Consider the following 21,379-nt stretch of genomic DNA (forward strand, 5'->3'; position numbering starts at 1 on the left):
TTATATGCTTTATTACAACTACTCACCGGGGGTTCATGTATAAAACTTCCTTATGCTCAGCAACATGTGTAAGCCAATTCTCCACAAAAGTTCGAATTTTTAAAACTAGAACATAGCATTTAAATTGGCTTAAAGTTACAGCAAGTTTTGAGCATTTGTAAGTCCCATGCAAACTTTATTTTTGTTGGCATTTTAGCAAACGAACTGAACAGAAAATCTCATTTCATTGCACATTTCACATTCTGATGCTTGACAGGCTACACAAGAAGTGAGTTTTGATATATCACAATGACATTTTGGCTCATGATGATAACTTAAATAAAAGCTGATTTTGACTCCCTACTGTCATCCTCTTTGAAGTGTGTGCTGAACATGTGCCTTCATTACAGAGACCATCACACAGAAATCACACAATCTCAGTTCTCTTACAGGTCTTAACAGCTGTGGGTTATTTGACGATGGCAGCTTTTCAGTGTGAACTGCCTGACCGGTGAGGAATCTCTCAGTCACCTAGAGCCACATGGTTCTATTCAATAAGGGCGAGCACAAAATGGCGAACTTCAAAAGGGCGACCTCAATTGGGCATGGCGAATAAAGGCAAACGCGACAAAATTATTACAGAAAATGTATTAGATAAAGGCAATGATTGAACGTATAAAAAGGCGAAAGCAAGAATATTAAAACATTCGCTCAATAAAAAAATAAAAACACTATTTGTTACCCATTGTATCACCGTTTAACAGGGGGTTTCGCAGGAGCGACCACATCACCTTGGGATGCATTCAGCCCCCCTCTTCACAATGCGAGCGGCAGAGATGCTAAGTGGCTGGCGAGTAGTGTAGACCTTGGAGGAGGTAGGGTGTCAGTGAGCGAAGCAATCACGGGGCAAACCCTCTACTACTTTACATTTTCTTACATTAAATTAAGTCTTCTACAATTCTGCCCAAGTACTTTATACTGTCTAAGTCTCTCTGTAATAATTCAACTGATTCTCAATTAACTGCCAGTCCACCTAGCTTAGTATCACCTGAAAACTTAACCAGCTTGTTATTCATATTCCTATCTAAATATTTATATATAATAAAAACAGCAATGGCCCCAGCACTGACCCCTATGGGTCACCACTCTTACAATCACCCAATTATCAGCCAATTTTGATAAGGTACCTCTCACCATCACTCTCTGCTTCCTGTGTCTGAGCCAATTCTGCACCCATCTACAAACATCACCCTGAACTGACACTTTTTAGTTTGATGCCCAACCTCTCATGTGGCACCTCATCAAATGCTTACTGAAAGTCAAGATAAATAATGTCATCTGCCCCACTTTGATCGTATCCTTTTGTTGCCTCCTCACAGAATTCCAGCATGTTGCACATTAAGCTTACTGGCCTACAGTTGCTTGGATCGGCCCTGTCACCCTTTTTATATAATGAGATTATATTTGCCATTTTCCAGTCCTTCAGAATCTCTCCAGTGCACAGTGACTTCCTAAAAATGTGTGTCAAGTGTTTATATCTGTACACTCTAGCCTCCTTAAGAACTCGAGGATAAATATTATCTGGTCTTGATGATTTGTTTGATAAAGTAATGGAGCAGCACTGAAACAAGGATGGTGACAGAGGAAGAGCTTGTGCCTTAAGTTATCTGTGTGGCCAAAATAACATGTCAGACGAGGGGGGACTGATCAGTAAAACTGTTCTTTCCATGTCTTGCTCAATCTTTTCCTTAATAAATTCCTTCCCATTAATTTATCTGGGATCCATTTTAAGCTTACTGGCCTATAGCTGCTAGGATCATCCCAATTACCTTTTATATAAAACGAGATACTATTTTCCATTTTCCAGTCAACCGAAATTTCCAAGGTGTGCGATGCCTTCCTAAGAATATGTGTTGTCACACACGTGTTCTTGCGAGGCAGGCTAAGGGCTTAACCGAGGGCAAGATATGTGAGTAGGCTTTGACAAAGTGCACAAACCTTTCTTCTCCCTCGTCTGCAGATCACCCGAGGAGAAATCAGCCTAAAAATCTTCCTCCAGTTCCTGTACCTCTTTCCTAGCCACATCTCCCATCAACGTCATTTCCTGCTCTTGGTTTTGGTCCCACCTCTTCTTCCCCTGCCTCTACGAGAACCCAGCACCTTCCCTCTTTAGTTTGTCCTTTTTTGGACGTGGAACCAGAGAGTAATCTGGAGCCATCTTTTTGTGTTCTTATACTGTGTGTTATAAAATACTAGCCAACCTGCGGCATAGCATACGCCACATAATTATTTATTGATGTGTGAAGACTTCCCGAAAGACACAGTTATCAAAATGGGGTGGGTTTGAGGATACGACTGTGAGTGAATGAAAAGATGGAACTCTGGAGAGAGCAACATACAATTGTCTGTGACTGAAAACTGGCTCTGTCTTGCGTTTTACCTGCCATGGTCGGCCGCCTTATTGAATTATATATTATATATATATATATATATATTATATATTATATATATATATATATATATTATATATTATATATATATATATATATATATTATATATTATATATATATATATATATATATTATATATTATATATATATATATATATATATTATATATTATATATATATATATATATATATTATATATTATATATATATATATATTATATATTATATATATATATTATATATTATATATATATATATATTATATATTATATATATATATATATATATAGAAGAATATACCATAGAATGCAAAGCGTAATAGTAAACTAAATGTAAAAACATTGAATAACACTGAGAAAACCTTGAACAACAGAGAAAACAACACCGCAAGAGTTCACGCTATAGCGCTACGAACCCTTCGCTAAAAAAACGTTTTTAATGAGTTTTAAGAACAGGGAAAAAAATTAACATTTGAAAAATTCTTAATTTAATAAACCACCAAGAAAAGTAACATTGTAACAATGCATGCTACAAAACGATCGTTGTAAACAGAAGTGAAAACAAAATCAAGCCTGGTGCATTCTGTAACTGACTTTTCTGCCGTATGCGTCCAGCGACCTCTCTCTCTCGCGCCTGTGTGTGTATCTCTCTCTCTCTCTCTCTCTCTCGTGTGTGTGTCTCTCTTGCATCTGTGTGTCTGTCTCTCTCTCTCTTGTGTGTGTCTGTCTCTCTCGCTCGTGTGTGTGTCTGTCTCTCTCACTCGTGTGTGTGTGTGTCTGTCTCTCTCTCTTGTGTGTGTGTGTGTCTGTCTCTCTCTTGTGTGTGTGTGTGTGTGTCTGTCTCTCTCTCTCTCTCTCGTGTGTGTGTCTCTCTTGCATCTGTGTGTCTGTCTCTCTCTCTCTTGTGTGTGTCTGTCTCTCTCGCTCGTGTGTGTGTCTGTCTCTCTCGCTCGTGTGTGTGTCTGTCTCTCTCGCTCGTGTGTGTGTCTGTCTCTCTCGCTCGTGTGTGTGTGTCTGTCTCTCTCACTCGTGTGTGTGTGTGTCTGTCTCTCTCTCTTGTGTGTGTGTGTGTGTGTGTCTGTCTCTCTCTCTTGTGTGTGTGTGTGTCTGTCTCTCTCTCTCGTGTGTGTGTGTGTGTGTCTGTCTCTCTCGTGTGTGTGTGTGTGTGTCTGTCTCTCTCGTGTGTGTGTGTGTGTGTGCGTGCGTCTCTATCTCGTGTGTGTCTGTGTCTCTCTCATTTTTTCAACCATCCAAAGAGGCATTTAGACTTAGTAAAATATCCAGTGGTGCTTGTCAAAAGGTGTACTGCACTGAACATGTCGTAGAAAAGGAATAAAAAGTAAATATTTTTTGTAAACCAACTACACTCTCGGTTAATGTTAACCATCTCTGTCCACTGACACGCTAAAGTGACTTTTTAAACAAGTTTACCATCATTAAACTGCATAATATTTAAACTAATAAATAATAACAATAAAATAAATAATAGTGCAACTTCAGACAGTATTCACCAAATAAAAATAAAACAAGTGCAACTTAGTGATGATATCTTTACCAACTGAACCGTCATTAAGGCAAACTGCATTAATATGGACCTTGCTTCAAGCGAAGCTACATACATAAATAATAAAACTGCAACTTGCATTTATAATGTTATTTGTGATATAGACCTACAGGAGCGTATTAGGGCCACGGTGAAGAAAAAAAAAAAATGTAAACAGGGAAGAAAAAAAAAAAAAACCTATATGTCGAGAATAAAGTCGACATGTTGACTTTATTCTCGACATTTCCACTTTATTCTCATAGTTTACTTTGTAAAGTAGAATGTCGTAAACTAAACTTCATCCTAAAATCAATGTTTAATTTACTGGATTTCCTCAAACCCCGTCATAAGTTATGCAGCACATTTAATGCTTTGTGTTACGTGTTCCCTGACCCAGGTGTTAATCCCTGTACGCGCTTCTTAAACTGACTTCCTTTACACTAAGAGGAGGCGCAGGCAGCGATTGCCGCACAGAATCCATTCACATCATGATATTCCTTCTCTCTGAACATTTAGAATGCTAAGATAAATACTTGATATCATTTTCATGATGAAATGCATTAAAGCTTGTATTAAACATGCACAGTAGTGTGGTGGTAGTGCTGCTCCCTCGGAGTTAGGGGTCCGCAGGTCTACATTCAGTGTAGAGCACTTTATGGCAGTTGTGACGAGGCTCCAGAAAACTGGATGTATGAATGGGTTTCGCACAGGTGTAACTTAAATATTGTGTAAATTTTGGGTTCGTGATCTGGTGTTCGGAGGCACGAACACAGAATTCAATGGATGTTCATTTGAGTGGGCTTTCTTTATTGCACGATTGCTGTCTGTCTGACGTTCCAAACCCCCAGTTCCTATCCTTCCTTTTTCTTTTTCCACATAAACAATCACAACACAATAAACTAGTTATAAACTTAGACAACGGAGTGTTCAGAACTTAAAAAAAATAAAATCTTCGTTATACATGTTTAGTTATGCTGTCCATTCAGGGTTGTGCCCATCCCAGCAAGTATTGTGTGCGAGGCAGGAGCACATCCTGAACGCCACGACATAACAGGGTGAATACGAGCAACACATACACTAGCAGGGTCAATATAGCAGAACAAAACAGCACATCCTACATGACTTTGAAAGGAAACTGAAGCACACAGAGTAACCTCACCAGAAAAACATGGAAATTAAAAGCAAGGAACATCTGAGACCCCATTGCCTCTCTGCCTGCCCATGGTCGGCTGCTTGGGCTGCCTTAGAGAATTATGGGCGGGGCTGTCTTGCATCTTGCCTGCCCATGGTCGGGTGTCTCTCTCTCTCTCTCTCTCTCATGTGTGTGTATGTGTCTCTATCTTGCGCCTGTGTGCATCTCTATCTCGTGCGCCTCTCTGTGTGTGCGTGTGTCTCTCTCGTACCTCTGTGTCTGTGTCTCTCTGCCTGCCCATGGTCGGCTGCTAGGGCTGCCTTAGTGAATTATGAGCGGGGCTCTGTCTTGCGTCTTGCCTGCCCATGGTCGGGTGTCTCTCTCTCGTGTGTGTGTGTGTGTGTGCCTGTCTCTCTCTCGTGTGTGTGCGTCTCTGTCTCGCACCCCTGTGTGCGTCTCTATCTCGCTCGCTCGCACCTGTGTGTGTCTCTCTCTCTCTCGCCTGTGTCTGTCTGTCTCTCTCTCTCTCGTGTGTGTGTGTGTGTGTGCGCGCGTCTCTCTCTCTCTCTCTGAACACAATAAAACACAGTATTTCTCATAAAAATCGCAAGACCCGGTCTTTCAGGCCCATAAACCCCAACCCTAAAACTTGCCCATTTTTAATTTTGCACTTACTTTTTCCAAACTTCTTTGTAGATGGTGGCCGATTTTCATGAGCTCTAACAGATGTAGTTTTCTTAGTCCTCTTTGGTTTAGACTGTAATGATTCAGTCTTCATACTAACAGAAGGCTCTGGAGATGAACATTGTCTGCTTTGAGAAAAGTTTAACCTGGTCACCACTCCATCTTGACACCCATCATGAAGGTTATCTCCTTTTACACTGTCCAGATTTGTATGGTTAAGTGTCTCAATACTGACAGACTTCTCTTCAGCTTCTTCTTTAATGCCCACTGCCTGCAGTTCACTGTTCTCCTCCTTGATGCTCAGACTTTCCTGTTTAATGTAGATGGACTCCAACTCACAGTCCTCCTCCTTAATATCCATGATATTTGTGTCCACATCACAGCTCTCCTGTTTTACATCCATTGAGATGTTCCAATAAACATCAGCTTTTTCTTTTTCTCTGTATAAAGAACAGGAATTAACTTCATTAAAACTTCATTTAGATCTGAAGTCCCTTGAATGTCATTTCACAACACCCTTTCTGTTAAGGTTTATATAAAGTTTGACCATTCATAGCATGCTGACAGTAACACATTACTCTTTATTTCAAATTATCAGATGGGAGCGGAGGGAAGGTCCAATAAGCTGAAACAAGACAACCAATCTGCTGTTGGTAACCCTAAGAAGAGAAACCAGATAAGTAGAAACCAATTACTAACCTTCATGAATATTCTACTCAAAGAGGATCTTGTTAAGAGGAGAGAGGTCAGGTGGTATGTAGGGATGACTGTTATTAGTTTCAATACTGTGGTCTGAAAGCTGGTATTGACAACAAAGTCAAAACACTTAGTATCGATCTACAACTACCTTGCAAAGCTAAGTTAGATTTGTCAGTGCATCTTTAGAACATGGGAGAATAAATAATAATAATAATAATAATAATAATAATAATAATAATAATAACGGCAGAGACAGGGCACACATGAAAACTGCACATGGGAAGTAAACAGACTGAGGTTTAAACTCACACTACTGGAGCTGTGCGGCAGGAACACAGACTTCGAATTGTTAATAACTTCTTTAATACTCATTATCAGGCATTACCAGTTGAACTTGAGCACCAAAAGATATAAAATTGTGCAGTATGGTGGGATAGGATTAGGGAGAGAAAAAAAAATCCAATCCCAATCAATGCATGGAATTGTATGTTATTTAAACTGGATTAAGCAGTTTACATAAACCTTATGGAGGTTTCATCAAGTATTCAGAGCCTTTCATTTTCTGCACACTTTATTGTGTTGCAGATTTAATTTTAAATGGATACATTTGACAATTTTGCCCATCAATGTGCACTCAATAACCCATAATGACAACATTGAAATACATTTTCAGAAAAGTTTAAAAACTGCATTCTCTCATTTCAACAGCAGATGTATTCAGACACTTTGCTGTAGCTCTTCAGATTGTGTTTGCTTTTGTGGTCGCTGCAAATCAGGAACAACAGGAGACGGACACCAAGGTAAAGTAAGAAGCAATTTTTTTATTCTTGGTGAGCAGGAGGCTGCAGCAGCTGTCAGCTCAGTTTGCTATAGGCAGCAAGCCCATCAGCAGGAAGTCTTTCCTCTTTTTTTAACCAGCTTGTTTAATAAATAAAAAGAGGAAGTATGGCAGTTCATTTGAGGTCATGCAAAGCTTGCAAGTAGCTTAAGATGACACATTAGATCACTATGTGCAGAAGTACATCGTAGTGTTTAGATAAGAGGAACTGTCGGCACACCCACAGTCCCAGACTCCCCAACCAGCTTAGACTATGCAATTCAGCAAGACACTTACAGAGAAAGCACTTTACAAAACATGTACTTCCCTATTCTGCTGAACCATCAGGGTGACAACACTTCAATGGCTACGTGGCAGTGACAATTTAAGAATCTTATTTCAGCTTATAAAAGGATTAATGTTATACTGTCGGTTAATGAACAGCACATTCTTATTAATGCATAAGTGACACACTCTTATAATTCTATTAGCACCACACTTGATTATACAGGAACTCTGAAACTCCTTAACTCTAGATATTCTTTCTCACTTTCATTCTTCTTGAGAATTGTCTAGAACCTTATTGGAGACAACCTGTGACAAACTGACTTGATCTGACATCGTTTAGAAAAGCACACGTGTACCTGTGTGTGTAAGGATCCACGATTCAAACTGCATGCCACAATAAAACTAAGCCAAGATGTCCGAGGAACTCTCTGAGGACCTCTGCAATCAAATTGTGGTGATGCACAGATAAGGACAAGGGAATAAATACCATTTCTAACGCTGTGGGCATTTCCATGAAGAGTTTGGCCTCAATAATTGTGAAATGGAAGAAGTTTGGCACCACCAGGATTTCACCTTGAATGTGCAGTCCAGCCAAACAGAGTAACACTCGAAGATAGGCATTGGTCATGAAGGTGATCAAAAACCTAATGGTTGCTGTAACAGAGCTTCATAGGTTTGGAGAACTGGTTTGAAGAACGAACATCTTGGCAGCACTCCATCAATCAGGCATTTATTGCAGAGTGGCTAGATGGAAGTCACTATTGAGTAAAAGGCATATAACAGACCACGTGGAGTTTGCCAACTGACATTTAAAGGACACTGACAGTATGAGGAAAAAGATATTCTGGCTGCAGGAGCCAGATTTTGAACTATTTGGGCAAAACTCCAAGCACTGTCTCTGGCAAAAATCAGGCACTGCTCATCATCTGCCTAATATCACCCCTTCATTGAAGTATGGTGGTGGCAGCATCATGCTATGGGGTGCTCCTCAGCAGCAGGGATGGAAAAAGAGGTCAGACCTGAGGAAAGAATGAATGCAGTCAAATAGAGAGAGGGTGTTGAGCAAAACCTGCTCCAGAGTACACAAAGCCTCAGACTGGGGAGATGGCTTTCCTTTCAGTATGATAACGACAAAGTATACCACCAAGACAATAACGTGCTGGCTTTGGGGCAAGTTTCTGAGTGTCCAAGAGTGGTCCAGCTGAAGACCACACTTAAACCCCATAGAACAGCTTTGGAGAGATCTGGCAGATTTTCAGATGATTCCCATACAATCAAACAGAGCTTGAGAAGATCTCAGGTCAGGTCAGGCTGGGGAGCATGCACTGGTACAGCGTGTTGCCACACCCACCACTAGTCCTGGGCGGTATGACCAAAATTCAGTATCACAGTATTTTTCGAAATTATCCTGGTTTCACGGTAATGGACGGTATTTTTTTTCCTATGCATGAGTGGATGTTAACCACATTTTCCACTGCAATTACTAAGAATAACCTATTCCACTGTCATAAGAATTGTACATTGTACAAAAAACATTTTAATGTGCACACAAGTATCAATACTGCTGTGCATGGCCCCATAAAGTGATAGCTTTCAAGGGGGTGGCACTAATGAAGAGAAGGAATCACATTGCATGACAGTTACAGTAAAAATATAGAACCTTTTTAATGAACAAATTTTGCAAACAACTTAAACTAAAATTTTGACAACATTTTTTCAACCATCCAAAGAGGCATTTAGACTTAGTAAAATATCCAGAGGTGCTTGTCAAAAGGTGTACTGCACTGAACATGTCCTACAAAAGGAATAAATAGTAAATATTTTTTGTAAACCAACTACACTTTCTGTTAATGTTAACCATCTCTGTCCACTGACACGTTAAAGTGACTTTTTAAACAAGTTTACCATCATTAAACTGCATATTTAAACTAATAAATAATAACAATAAAAAAAACAATAGTACAACTTCGGACAGTATTCAGCAAATAAAAATAAAACAAGTGCAACTTAGTGATGATATCTTTACCAACTGAACCGTCATTAAGGCAAACTGCATTAATATGGACCTTGCTTCAAGCGAAGCTACATACATAAATAATAAAACTGCAACTTGCATTTATAATGTTATTTGTGATATAGCCCTACAGGAGCGTATTAGGGCCACGGTGAAGAAAAAAAAAATGCAAACAGGGAAGAAAAAAAAAAAAACCTATATGTCGAGAATAAAGTCGACATGTTGACTTTATTCTCGACATTTCCACTTTATTCTCATAGTTTACTTTGTAAAGTAGAATGTCGTAAACTAAACTTCATCCTAAAATCAATGTTTAATTTACTGGATTTCCTCAAACCCCGTCATAAGTTATGCAGCACATTTAATGCTTTGTGTTACGTGTTCCCTGACCCAGGTGTTAATCCCTGTACGCGCTTCTTAAACTGACTTCCTTTACACTAAGAGGAGGCGCAGGCAGCGATTGCCGCACAGAATCCATTCACATCATGATATTCCTTCTCTCTGAACATTTAGAATGCTAAGATAAATACTTGATATCATTTTCATGATGAAATGCATTAAAGCTTGTATTAAACATGCACAGTAGTGTGGTGGTAGTGCTGCTCCCTCGGAGTTAGGGGTCCGCAGGTCTACATTCAGTGTAGAGCACTTTATGGCAGTTGTGACGAGGCTCCAGAAAACTGGATGTATGAATGGGTTTCGCACAGGTGTAACTTAAATATTGTGTAAATTTTGGGTTCGTGATCTGGTGTTCGGAGGCACGAACACAGAATTCAATGGATGTTCATTTGAGTGGGCTTTCTTTATTGCACGATTGCTGTCTGTCTGACGTTCCAAACCCCCAGTTCCTATCCTTCCTTTTTCTTTTTCCACATAAACAATCACAACACAATAAACTAGTTATAAACTTAGACAACGGAGTGTTCAGAACTTAAAAAAAATAAAATCTTCGTTATACATGTTTAGTTATGCTGTCCATTCAGGGTTGTGCCCATCCCAGCAAGTATTGTGTGCGAGGCAGGAGCACATCCTGAACGCCACGACAGAACAGGGTGAATACGAGCAACACATACACTAGCAGGGTCAATATAGCAGAACAAAACAGCACATCCTACATGACTTTGAAAGGAAACTGAAGCACACAGAGTAACCTCACCAGAAAAACATGGAAATTAAAAGCAAGGAACACCTGAGACCCCATTGCTGCGAGGCAGCACTGCAACCTCCACGCCACTGTGCCCCTACATGATTAATACCTGCTTTAATGCATTTCATCATGAAAATTATATCAAGTATTTATCTTAGCATTCTAAATGTTCAGGGAGCAGGGATATCATGAAATTAATATATTCTGTGAGCTGTCAGCGCCTCCTCTTAGTGCAAGAGGAAGTCAGTTTAAGAAGCAGTAGAGATTAACATGTGTCAGGGAACACTTAACACAAAGCATTTCATGCGCTACATAACTTATGACGGGATCGGAGAAAATCTAATAAATTCAATATTCATTATAAGATGAAGTTTAGTTTACGATGTTCTACTTTAATAACAACTTACGAGAATAAAGTCAATATGTCATCACAGTATTACACAGTACCCAGGTACATTACACAGTATTGAAAAAAATAAAACAAGTACAACTTGGCTTGCAGTATTATCCAGTAGTATAGAAACAGTATTCACACATTTGAACATAATCGTCCACATCCGACCTTTATAATCCAAAGTATCTCCAGATCCTTTTTCCAACAAAAGTTCTTCTGTGTCATCATGTTCAACTTTATCGTCTGCTACAGCTTCAGTTTCAGAATGTTCTCTGTCCATTTTCACCGCGCAATACTTCCACTACCGCATGTACTCCATTGCATGTGTTTAGCGGTGTAGCAGTGAAAAAGGTCCCCTTTAAACAGTTGCCCGCTGCGCCACGTTTTGAACATTGATCAGGTAATTTAAACCGGTGTTGCGGTATAAGAAAAAAAATCATATCATAAAAAAGGTTTTCGGTATGAACCGGTATACCGCCCAGCATTACCCACCACATGACAAAACAGCTCGCAATCCTTGTTGGCAATCCCCTGTTCAGTCCTGGGTATGACGTTAAACTGCATCTGGTCCTGCAAGTGGTCCTCCAACCTACAGGGAAAAAGTGGGGGTTGCCAGCATGATTGGCACTCCAGCCACCATAAAATAACTTCACAAAACTCCGAAACGGCACACAGGACTGAGAAGATCTGCCAAGATAAATTCAAAAAACTGCCCAAATCCAGGTGTGCTCATCCTATAGAGACTTACTTAGGAAGACTCAAAGCTGGAAATGTTGTCAAGTGGGCTTCTACAAAGTACAGAAGAGTCTGAATATTTATATGAATGAGAGGTTCAGATTTTTGATTTGCATTACATTTGGAATCTGTTCAGAAGACATTTCATCATTTTGTCATTAGGGGTTTTTGAGTGTACATTGTTGGATAAAACTAGGAAATTTTAAATTGAATCCACAGCACAAAGTGTGCAGAAAGTTGATTGCCAACCATTGCCAGTAATTAACATCTACAGGAAAATTAGAAAAATTACCATGAGGAACTACACTTATCTCCCACTATATACATTTGTATTCATTCTCATCTCGTATTCTGTCCACGACGGTCACAGACTCAAGTTCTGCTCAGTTTGTTTTTCTCTTTTACTGATCAGAAGTGTAAAGTTCTGTTCTGATGACATTGTGATCTGTAGTGATAGTAGGGAGCCGGTAGAGAGACCCTGGAGAGATGGAGATATGCTCTAGAGGGGAGAGTAATGAAGGTCAGTAGGAACAAGACAGAATACATGTGTGTGAATGACAGGGAGGTCAGTGGAATGGTGAGGATGCAAGAAGTAGAGTTGGCGAAGGTGGAGGAGTTTAAATACTTGGGATCAACAGTACAGAGTAATGGGGATTGTGGAAGAGAAGTGAAAAAGAGAGTGCAGGCAGATTGGAATAGGTGGAGAAGTGTGAGGAGACATTTGTGACAGACGGGTATCAGGAGACGCTGGCACTGACCAGAAAGCAGGAGACAGAGCTGGAGGTGGCAGAGTTAAAGATGCTAAGATTTACATTGGGTGTGATGAGGATGGACAGGATTAGAAATGAAGACATTATAAGGTCAGCTCAGGTTGGGAGACAAAGTCAGAGAGACGAGATTGCATTGGTTTGGTGAAGAGTTGAGATGCTGGGAATATTGGGACAAAATGATAAGGATAGAGCTGGCAGGCAGGCAGGAGAAGAGGAAGGTTTAAGTGAAGGTTTATGGATGTGGTGAGAGAGGACATGAAGATGATGAGTGTGACAGAGGAAGAGGACAGAAGAAGATGGAAAATGATGACCCGCTGTGGCAAACCCTAACGAGAGCAGCCGAAAGAAGACGACTTATCAGAAGTGTAGGTGGAGGTGTGGGTGGAGTGAAGCCTCAAGAAGCATAGAGACATTTGAAGCAACTGCGTTGGGAATCACGTTGAAGCATTTAACACTCACCTCCCAAGTGACATCTCCTGGCCATTTGCATTAACATTACACAAACTGATGATTAAGTAAAATGACATCTATTACACTTATAGTACTTTTATTTTTCAATTGCTAAAGGCTGGCAATGAAGAGAAAGGTACAAGAGGAGTCTGAAATTTCAAGAGCTGAAAATGTATAGGAAATATGAGATAAGCATTCAGCTTTTGGAAGTAAGAAGCTGCCAAGAATGGTCAGATCTCTAGCCAGCCATGAGTTAATTGTTTTCTTAATGGAGTAACAACTGAATTAAGGTCTAGCACACTGTTTTCACTTGGTGTTGTTTTGTTGATTTTAATTTCCAAGTAAGTAACTGTGTTTTAACAGGAATTTCACAGAATTTAGTTTGATTACTTTGTATCAGCACCAGTAGTTCACATTTGCTTGAAAATGTTTTAATAACCTGCGGTGGGTTGCGATTGGTTCCTGCCTTGTGCCCTGTGTTGGCTGGGATTGGCGCCAGCAGACCTCCGTGACCCTGTGTTCAGATTCAGCGGGTTGGAAAATGGATGGATGGATGGATGTTTGGAGGTTTTAATAACATCAAGTGCTGTATGCACGTCACTGACATTTACAAAATATCAGCTGTGAGATTCTTATTTCTTTTTTTTTTTTTTTTTTAGTTTAATACCTTTAAGTTCTCTTTGAATTACCAACAAATTAAGAATTTGAGACATAAGGAGAAAATGTGGGGGGTATGGGTGATAAGGGGCAATGTTGACAAATTCCTCTGTGAATTTCAAATTGTGGGAAGGTTCCATGAGAAACTTTAACTGAGCCATTACATCACTTATAAACTGTCAAAATTCCTTCCACAAAAAAAAACAAAATAATTAAATTTAAAATTTTTGTAGGGTTTCCCTAAATTCATAAATACATTTTTGTCAAAAGATAAATTCATGTCTTACTGTGTCAAATGCCCTTTGAAAATCCAGAAATAGAATCACTGGTTCTCGAGAAAGCAATTCATTATATTCAGTCAAGTCTAAAATCAAACAGATATTATTAGAAATATAACGATCTTTAACATAACTTGACTGACATTCGTCAACAAGGTCATTTATCCCACATTTCTTTGAAAGTTGCAAGTAAAACATATGAAATGTGATCTATAAACATTTGATAAAATTCTGAGGTTAGGTTATCGATCCCAAGTGATTTATTATCTTTTAAATTTTTGATGGCCCATTTCATTTATACTTAAATGCTGGGACCCAAATATTACCCAATATGGTAAAAAGGAAAGCAGTAAACAGTCAGAGGTTTACATTTAAAGTTTAGGATTCCAACAACTGAAAAAGGTTGTTTCAGGGAAAACGAATAGGTTACAACCTACAGATGTTCTGCAGCAATTCAAGTAAATGAAGCCTTGAACTTTGAAGCAAACAATTTACAAAGGTGTCCCAACTTGTGTTGATTACTTACAAACCCTCTGTGTGTCTTAAAGCAGAGTTGGACCAGACTGTGTTACTACACCCCCTGAAGTACCACGTGGACAATATTCCAGTGATAATGGCAAGATAATCAATTAGCAAATCAAATGAGGAAGGGCATCATTTCCATTAGATGTGTAGGCCTTTCATTTAGAGAAGTGTATAATGGTATATGACTCTATCCCAGATGCTTTTTCCTCTTACCATAAAGTTGACCACATCACTGTGAATATATATATATATAACAGTTTATTATCTATAAATCGACTTAACATATCAGACAAGATAACTGTATATTGCACTAATCATAACACTGACCCATCAGTGACATTTCAATGGCCAACTTAACAAAGCAAATGGTGTCGACTCCATCTGTACCTTATTAAAAACAAAATGAGAGAATTCCTGCCTAAAATATGTCACTAATACTAACCAGTTAATAAAACAACACTATGCAACAAGTCCCTTGACGTAAGAGATGCTTGTATGTTTGGTAAAGGGGCTGAAAATTCAATCCTACAGGTTTATTTTTAACCAAAAAAGAAATGTAACCAATTGAATCATACATGTTGTAAGTCACCTTGAATAAAGGTAAATGTATTTTAGCGTTTGACCGCAATTTTTGGAGAAGTCCATTATTAGGCATGAATTAAATAATTGTAGTAAGTTCCCTTTTCAAAGCTTCTATATACAATTACAGGTTGATAATACATCCATTAACTCAGTTAAAAACTCTGTAACTACAATACAAGATTTACTGTGTATATATATATATATATATATATATATATATATATACACATACACAGTGGTGTGAAAAACTATTTGCCCCCTTCCTGATTTCTTATTCTTTTGCATGTTTGGCACACAAAATGTTTCTGATCATCAAACACATTTAACCATTAGTCAAATATAACAGAAGTAAACACAAAATGCAGTTTGTAAATGGTGGTTTTTATTATTTAGGGAGAAAAAAAAATCCAAACCTACATGGCCCTGTGTGAAAAAGTAATTGCCCCCTGAACCTAATAACTGGTTGGGCCACCCTTAGCAGCAATAACTGCAATCAAGCGTTTGCGATAACTTGCAATGAGTCTTTTACAGCGCTCTGGAGGAATTTTGGCCCACTCATCTTTGCAAAATTGTTGTAATTCAGCTTTATTTGAGGGTTTTCTAGCATGAACCGCCTTTTTAAGGTCATGCCATAGCATCTCAATTGGATTCAGGTCACGACTTTGACTAGGCCACTCCAAAGTCTTCATTTTGTTTTTCTTCAGCCATTCAGAGGTGGATTTGCTGGTGTGTTTTGGGTCATTGTCCTGTTGCAGCACCCAAGATCGCTTCAGCTTGAGTTGACGAACAGATGGCCGGACATTCTCCTTCAGGATTTTTTGGTAGACAGTAGAATTCATGGTTCCATCTATCACAGCAAGCCTTCCAGGTCCTGAAGCAGCAAAACAACCCCAGACCATCACACTACCACCACCATATTTTACTGTTGGTATGATGTTATTTTTCTGAAATGCTGTGTTCCTTTTACGCCAGATGTAACGGGACATTTGCCTTCCAAAAAGTTCAACTTTTGACTCATCAGTCCACAAGGTATTTTCCCAAAAGTCTTGGCAATCATTGAGATGTTTCTTAGCAAAATTGAGACGAGCCCTAATGTTCTTTTTGCTTAACAGTGGTTTGCGTCTTGGAAATCTGCCATGCAGGCCGTTTTTGCCCAGTCTCTTTCTTATGGTGGAGTCGTGAACACTGACCTTAATTGAGGCAAGTGAGGCCTGCAGTTCTTTAGACGTTGTCCTGGGGTCTTTTGTGACCTCTCGGATGAGTCGTCTCTGCGCTCTTGGGGTAATTTTGGTCGGCCGGCCACTCCTGGGAAGGTTCACCACTGTTCCATGTTTTTGCCATTTGTGGATAATGGCTCTCACTGTGGTTCGCTGGAGTCCCAAAGCTTTAGAAATGGCTTTATAACCTTTACCAGACTGATAGATCTCAATTACTTCTGTTCTCATTTGTTCCTGAATTTCTTTGGATCTTGGCATGATGTCTAGCTTTTGAGGTGCTTTTGGTCTACTTCTCTGTGTCAGGCAGCTCCTATTTAAGTGATTTCTTGATTGAAACAGGTGTGGCAGTAATCAGGCCTGGGGGTGGCTACGGAAATTGAACTCAGGTGTGATACACCACAGTTAGGTTATTTTTTAACAAGGGGGCAATTACTTTTTCACACAGGGCCATGTAGGTTTGGATTTTTTTTCTCCCTAAATAATAAAAACCATTATTTAAAAACTGCATTTTGTGTTTACTTGTGTTATATTTGACTAATGGTTAAATGTGTTTGATGATCAGAAACATTTTGTGTGACAAACATGCAAAAGAATAAGAAATCAGGAAGGGGGCAAATAGTTTTTCACACCACTGTACATATATATTTTATTTAGTACACTGTATTAATCCCCGAGGCGATATTGCCTTTTTGCATGACCATTATCTGACAGAGTGCGGGGTCGGCAATTGTACAGCAAGAGATCCTGAAGAAATCAGGTTAAGGGCCTTGCTCAAGGGTCCTTCTGGCAGGAAAGAGATTTGAACTGGCATCCTACCAAATACTAGCACACGTAAGAGATGGATACCATCATTTGCACAATACAGTTGGTATGAATAAATCTATTATGAAATAAACTCAACTACACTCATAGGTTTGTAATCTCAACAAAAACAAACCATTAACTAAATCAACTGCTCCGTTAAGTTAAGAATTCTTAATGTAATTTTGGAATTCAATTTTCGATGTGTAACTTCTTCTGGTTTTAACCTTTGTATTAAAAACTAAGAACCGTAGGCCTTATATTGGTTATATCAATTGTCACGTTATGTATTATTGGCATGTGTCGACTGGTGTTTTTTTTTTAAAAAAAGGAAACAATCCTACAATACATGTCTCGCACAAATACTCATTTAGTTAGAAGAATTCAAATACAGTATTTCAATTGTCAGCACTTTCTTCTTAACCTGTATTACGTGAGCTTCAATTTCTGGTGAACATGATCTGCTGGATATTTGTTAGCTTTTTAATTTGTAATTCACAACACATTTTCTATGCTTTCTTTGAGAATTCATACAGACTTATTAATATTAATTATGTGGAGTTTTGATTGAAGTTTAATTCACCTTGTATTTTTCCTAAAACTTGTAAACTCAAGAATAACAACTCTGATAAGATGGTGGTTCAAGCTTTATTATGACATTTCAAATAAATTCTTAAGAACAGAAATAATCAGTGATATTGGCCTGTATTACAATTGGAGCATCCCCAGTCCTGAACTAAGCTGGTATGGGGTAGCGCAGCCCTAATAAAAATATGGTGTGGGTCTCTACATTTAATAAGGTAAAAAATAAACACAGTACTATAAAACAGTGAGGGGACAAGATGTCATTATATGAACATCTGAGCTCAAACTATGGTGTGCTCTTCATCCTCTGGACTGTCTGGCTATTGAATGGACTTTGCAGGCAGGCATTTTGTCATATCAGTAGATGTAAATACAGATGAGCGGGTCTTCAATTTAGGAAATACATGTTGGCTACAAATTAACAAGAGTTGCAAAAGCACATTTAAAGATGAAAAGATTATAAAAAGTGAAGGATAGCAGTAGGATTACAGCACACGAGGAACAGTTTTTAATAAGACAAACATCATTATTTTGGAAGGCAGAGTCAACCACAGGTTTCCAACTTTTACTAAATTTAAAAAACATGAAGAGAATTGAGCTGGTCAGTACAGTAGAAAGAACAATGCAAGTGTAAAAAAACAAATACAACAGTGGCAGGTATCAGGAGGAGCTAAAAAATCTCAACTCACAAATTTAAAACATTAAAGACGTTTTACAAATCACACAGGTAGAGACCCATTTCAAAAATTTAAGGCTTGTACTTCTTTAAACCAATACACTACTACAGTGGCTGCTCACTTACTACTAATTGGGGGTTTACTGTCAATGTAGCAGCTTCTGATGTCTACCGTGATTAATCAAACATTTGGAAGGACTTCACAGTGCTAACTTTTATTTGTGAAAATTTCCTCCTCAAATTCAAAGACAACTAAATATATATAATCCCAGTGAAGATGTGTAGTAAAATACTCAGTGAACCAGAATCATTTTGCACTTTCATTAATTCACAATCTTTTCTAGTCCTCTTTATTGAATTCTTTTCTAATATAATCTACTTCTGTCCACAGCTATAACATCAATTTTGACCTCACAGTTTGAAGACTTAAGGAGTGTCGTGTATAATGGGCATCACATGTGTGAGTACAGAGCTTAGAAATAAAACTGTCAGGAAAAAATACTTAATAATAATGGTGGACAGCAACTAAATAGTGCAAGACTTAACAAATGTTTGCAGATCATACATCAAAGTCTCTGAAACAGAACTTTATTGATATTTCCAACAACACAAATCCAGTATTAAGTTTATCAGATCCATCAAATGTTGCACGCAAACACAGAACACCATAAAAAAAAAAAACATTTAAAAACAGTAATGAACTCCTGCTACGCAACATATCCCAGTATTGAGACCTTGCGTGCCTCAGTCATCCTTAGTGCTCCATTGTAGGGAGATCTGTGCTCCTCATTGACCAATGTACCATGGGTAACCCCCATGGGGAGGGGCCAGACAAATAACCAATTACTGACCCTCATGAGGATTTTAATTAAATCAAGCAGAGCCTTGCTGAGAAAAGGGATGCCAGCTTAGCCTGTGGTGTTCACTTAAGAGTTTCTAGTGGCACAAAAAGGTGACCCACACACCCTGGCCGAGCTCAGTGTAATAAAACTACATGTAATGAGCAGCCACCATACGAGTTTTACCATCCACCTCATCTCTATATCTAGTACAAAGCACACAGAAACTGATGTCATTGAGATATGGGAAGAAAACCAGAGTAGCTGTGCAGGGTAGGAACCGACTACGGGCCTTCGTAGGGTACAACTGCATGCGTATCCACCACCATAGAAAGTCAGGTTAGGTTTGCCAGCCCACTAAACCTGGGAATATTTAGAAATAAGGATGAAAAACAATAAATAAATAGGGGACACATGGAAAATGCATACAGACCATAAAATTCATTTTGCTGGAACTGTAAGGCAGTAACACCAACCACAAATCTCTATGAACCTCCCAAAATTCATCAACATACATTACTGGTTTTGGATTTTAGCACTAAAACAGACTTTTTCACATATGACACAGGCTAAAAGAGAAACAAAACAACATCCATAGAATTGTTCATCCATGCAATGCATGTAAATATATGAAGACTACATTGAATTAAGCAGGTTTCAGAATGCTAAGCCGTGTATATAAATACACACATACTGATTATGGACGCCCGTCTTCAAAAGATATGAACATTAAATTTAGACTTCTCCGGGCGGGTTACCCGAGGAATACCGGCACGACGGCGCTACACTTTCTCTCCTTCTATACATTTGTTTTCGTTCTTGGTTTCGCATGCACTTCGACTTTTCTCCACGGTCGCGGACTCCTGTTTGTTTCAGTTCGTGTGTCTTTCTCTGATCATAAGGGTAAAGCCCGACTGACTCCTCGCTGCTTTCTGAAATGCCGACCGATCACGAACACCGCGGAATGATAAAAGAGAAAGAAAAGTAAAAATTAAAGCGCTGTGTGCGTTAGTTAAATTGACCTGATAGACACAAACGGCCTGCTTACCTCTACTTAGTTACTTTGACTGGAGCGGATGGAAACTCACTCGTTCGTAAACTGACCACGTGCCCAAACCAAGAATACTTACCCTCCGCCTGTCTGTAATGATTTTCTATCAAAACTGACTTCTTCTGGAGCAAATGAAAAATCCTCACTCATAACATGACGGCCCCAAACTCATATCACTTACCTTCACCCTGCGTGCGATGTGATACTTTTGAAAGTCGACCTACTCGGCAGACTGCTTCGGTTTGCTGCATACAAGCGAAAAGGGCGCCGACTTCCGTATCTGCCGCTTTTGGTGACGTCACGGGTCAAAGTACTCCAAAAACGTCATCAAGGGCGACGAAAACGTAGCGTCCAAAAACTTGAGCAGTCAGCTCGAGGCAGAAAAGAAGACGCTGTGATCCAGTGATTGAGTGAATCGGCACTGTCACAATATTTGGAAAGTAAACTAAGCGATCCGATGTCGGGTCCTTTACATTAAAGAATGTGGGATTTTTCATTCTGCTTCACTGAATTTCTGTTTCTCATTTCTGTGGCTCACTGCACTTTACTTTCTCGATTCTCGTTTCTGTGTAGAGCTCACACGAACACCGCCACCGATTTCTATTCATTCTGTGCCGTCTATTTCTTCATTCCCCTGGGGAATACTTTGAGATCGAGAAGGCGTCGCTTTCATTTTTTTATTTATTTGTTTATTTTAAAGAAGAGCAGCACGGCTACAGTAACAGACACCTTAGTCAAAGTGCAGCTAGTATGTTTAAATCCGTTCAATAAAAACAAAGCCGATCTTCGGAGAAACACATTTTCCCCTCGATTTAAGGTGTACATTTGATTTTCCGTTGACTTACGAGATGTATGTTTTGATTCTTCTATTTAAGCAAGATGGATATGTGTGCAAGCCATGGCGTGTAGTAAGATGCTTTTTAAGTTTACTTTTTTATTAAATGCTTCGCTAAATCAAAAATATATAACTTAAACATTGATCATCTGATCTATTTATATACAAAGTAAGGAAAAAAGCACGGGATGCTAATATTTTTTAGATTATGCTTAAACCTATTATGGTTGA

At 38.9% G+C, this 21,379-nt stretch overlaps 1 protein-coding gene and 1 long non-coding RNA gene across 12 annotated transcripts in view; one reads left to right on the forward strand and one right to left on the reverse strand.

Annotated features, from left to right (window-relative positions):
- LOC114668330 (zinc finger protein 883-like) overlaps nucleotides 1-21,379 on the reverse strand; it is a 774,734-nt gene that overhangs the window by 269,606 nt on the left and 483,749 nt on the right. The window contains exon 2 of one of the 11 annotated variants that reach the window (XM_051924965.1): nucleotides 5,780-6,228. The exons of the other annotated variants lie outside the window; for them this stretch is intronic. Within the exon in view, the coding sequence (XP_051780925.1) occupies nucleotides 5,780-6,191 (412 nt within the window). The 5' untranslated portion in view covers nucleotides 6,192-6,228. The remainder of the gene's footprint in view (nucleotides 1-5,779; nucleotides 6,229-21,379) is intronic. 11 annotated transcript variants of the gene reach the window in all.
- Nucleotides 1-21,379, forward strand: part of LOC127527925 (uncharacterized) — a 115,771-nt gene that overhangs the window by 7,788 nt on the left and 86,604 nt on the right. The gene's annotated exons all lie outside the window — the stretch shown is intronic.

The sequence above is a fragment of the Erpetoichthys calabaricus genome, chromosome 1, assembly GCF_900747795.2.
Source record: "Erpetoichthys calabaricus chromosome 1, fErpCal1.3, whole genome shotgun sequence".
NCBI lineage: Eukaryota > Metazoa > Chordata > Cladistia > Polypteriformes > Polypteridae > Erpetoichthys > Erpetoichthys calabaricus.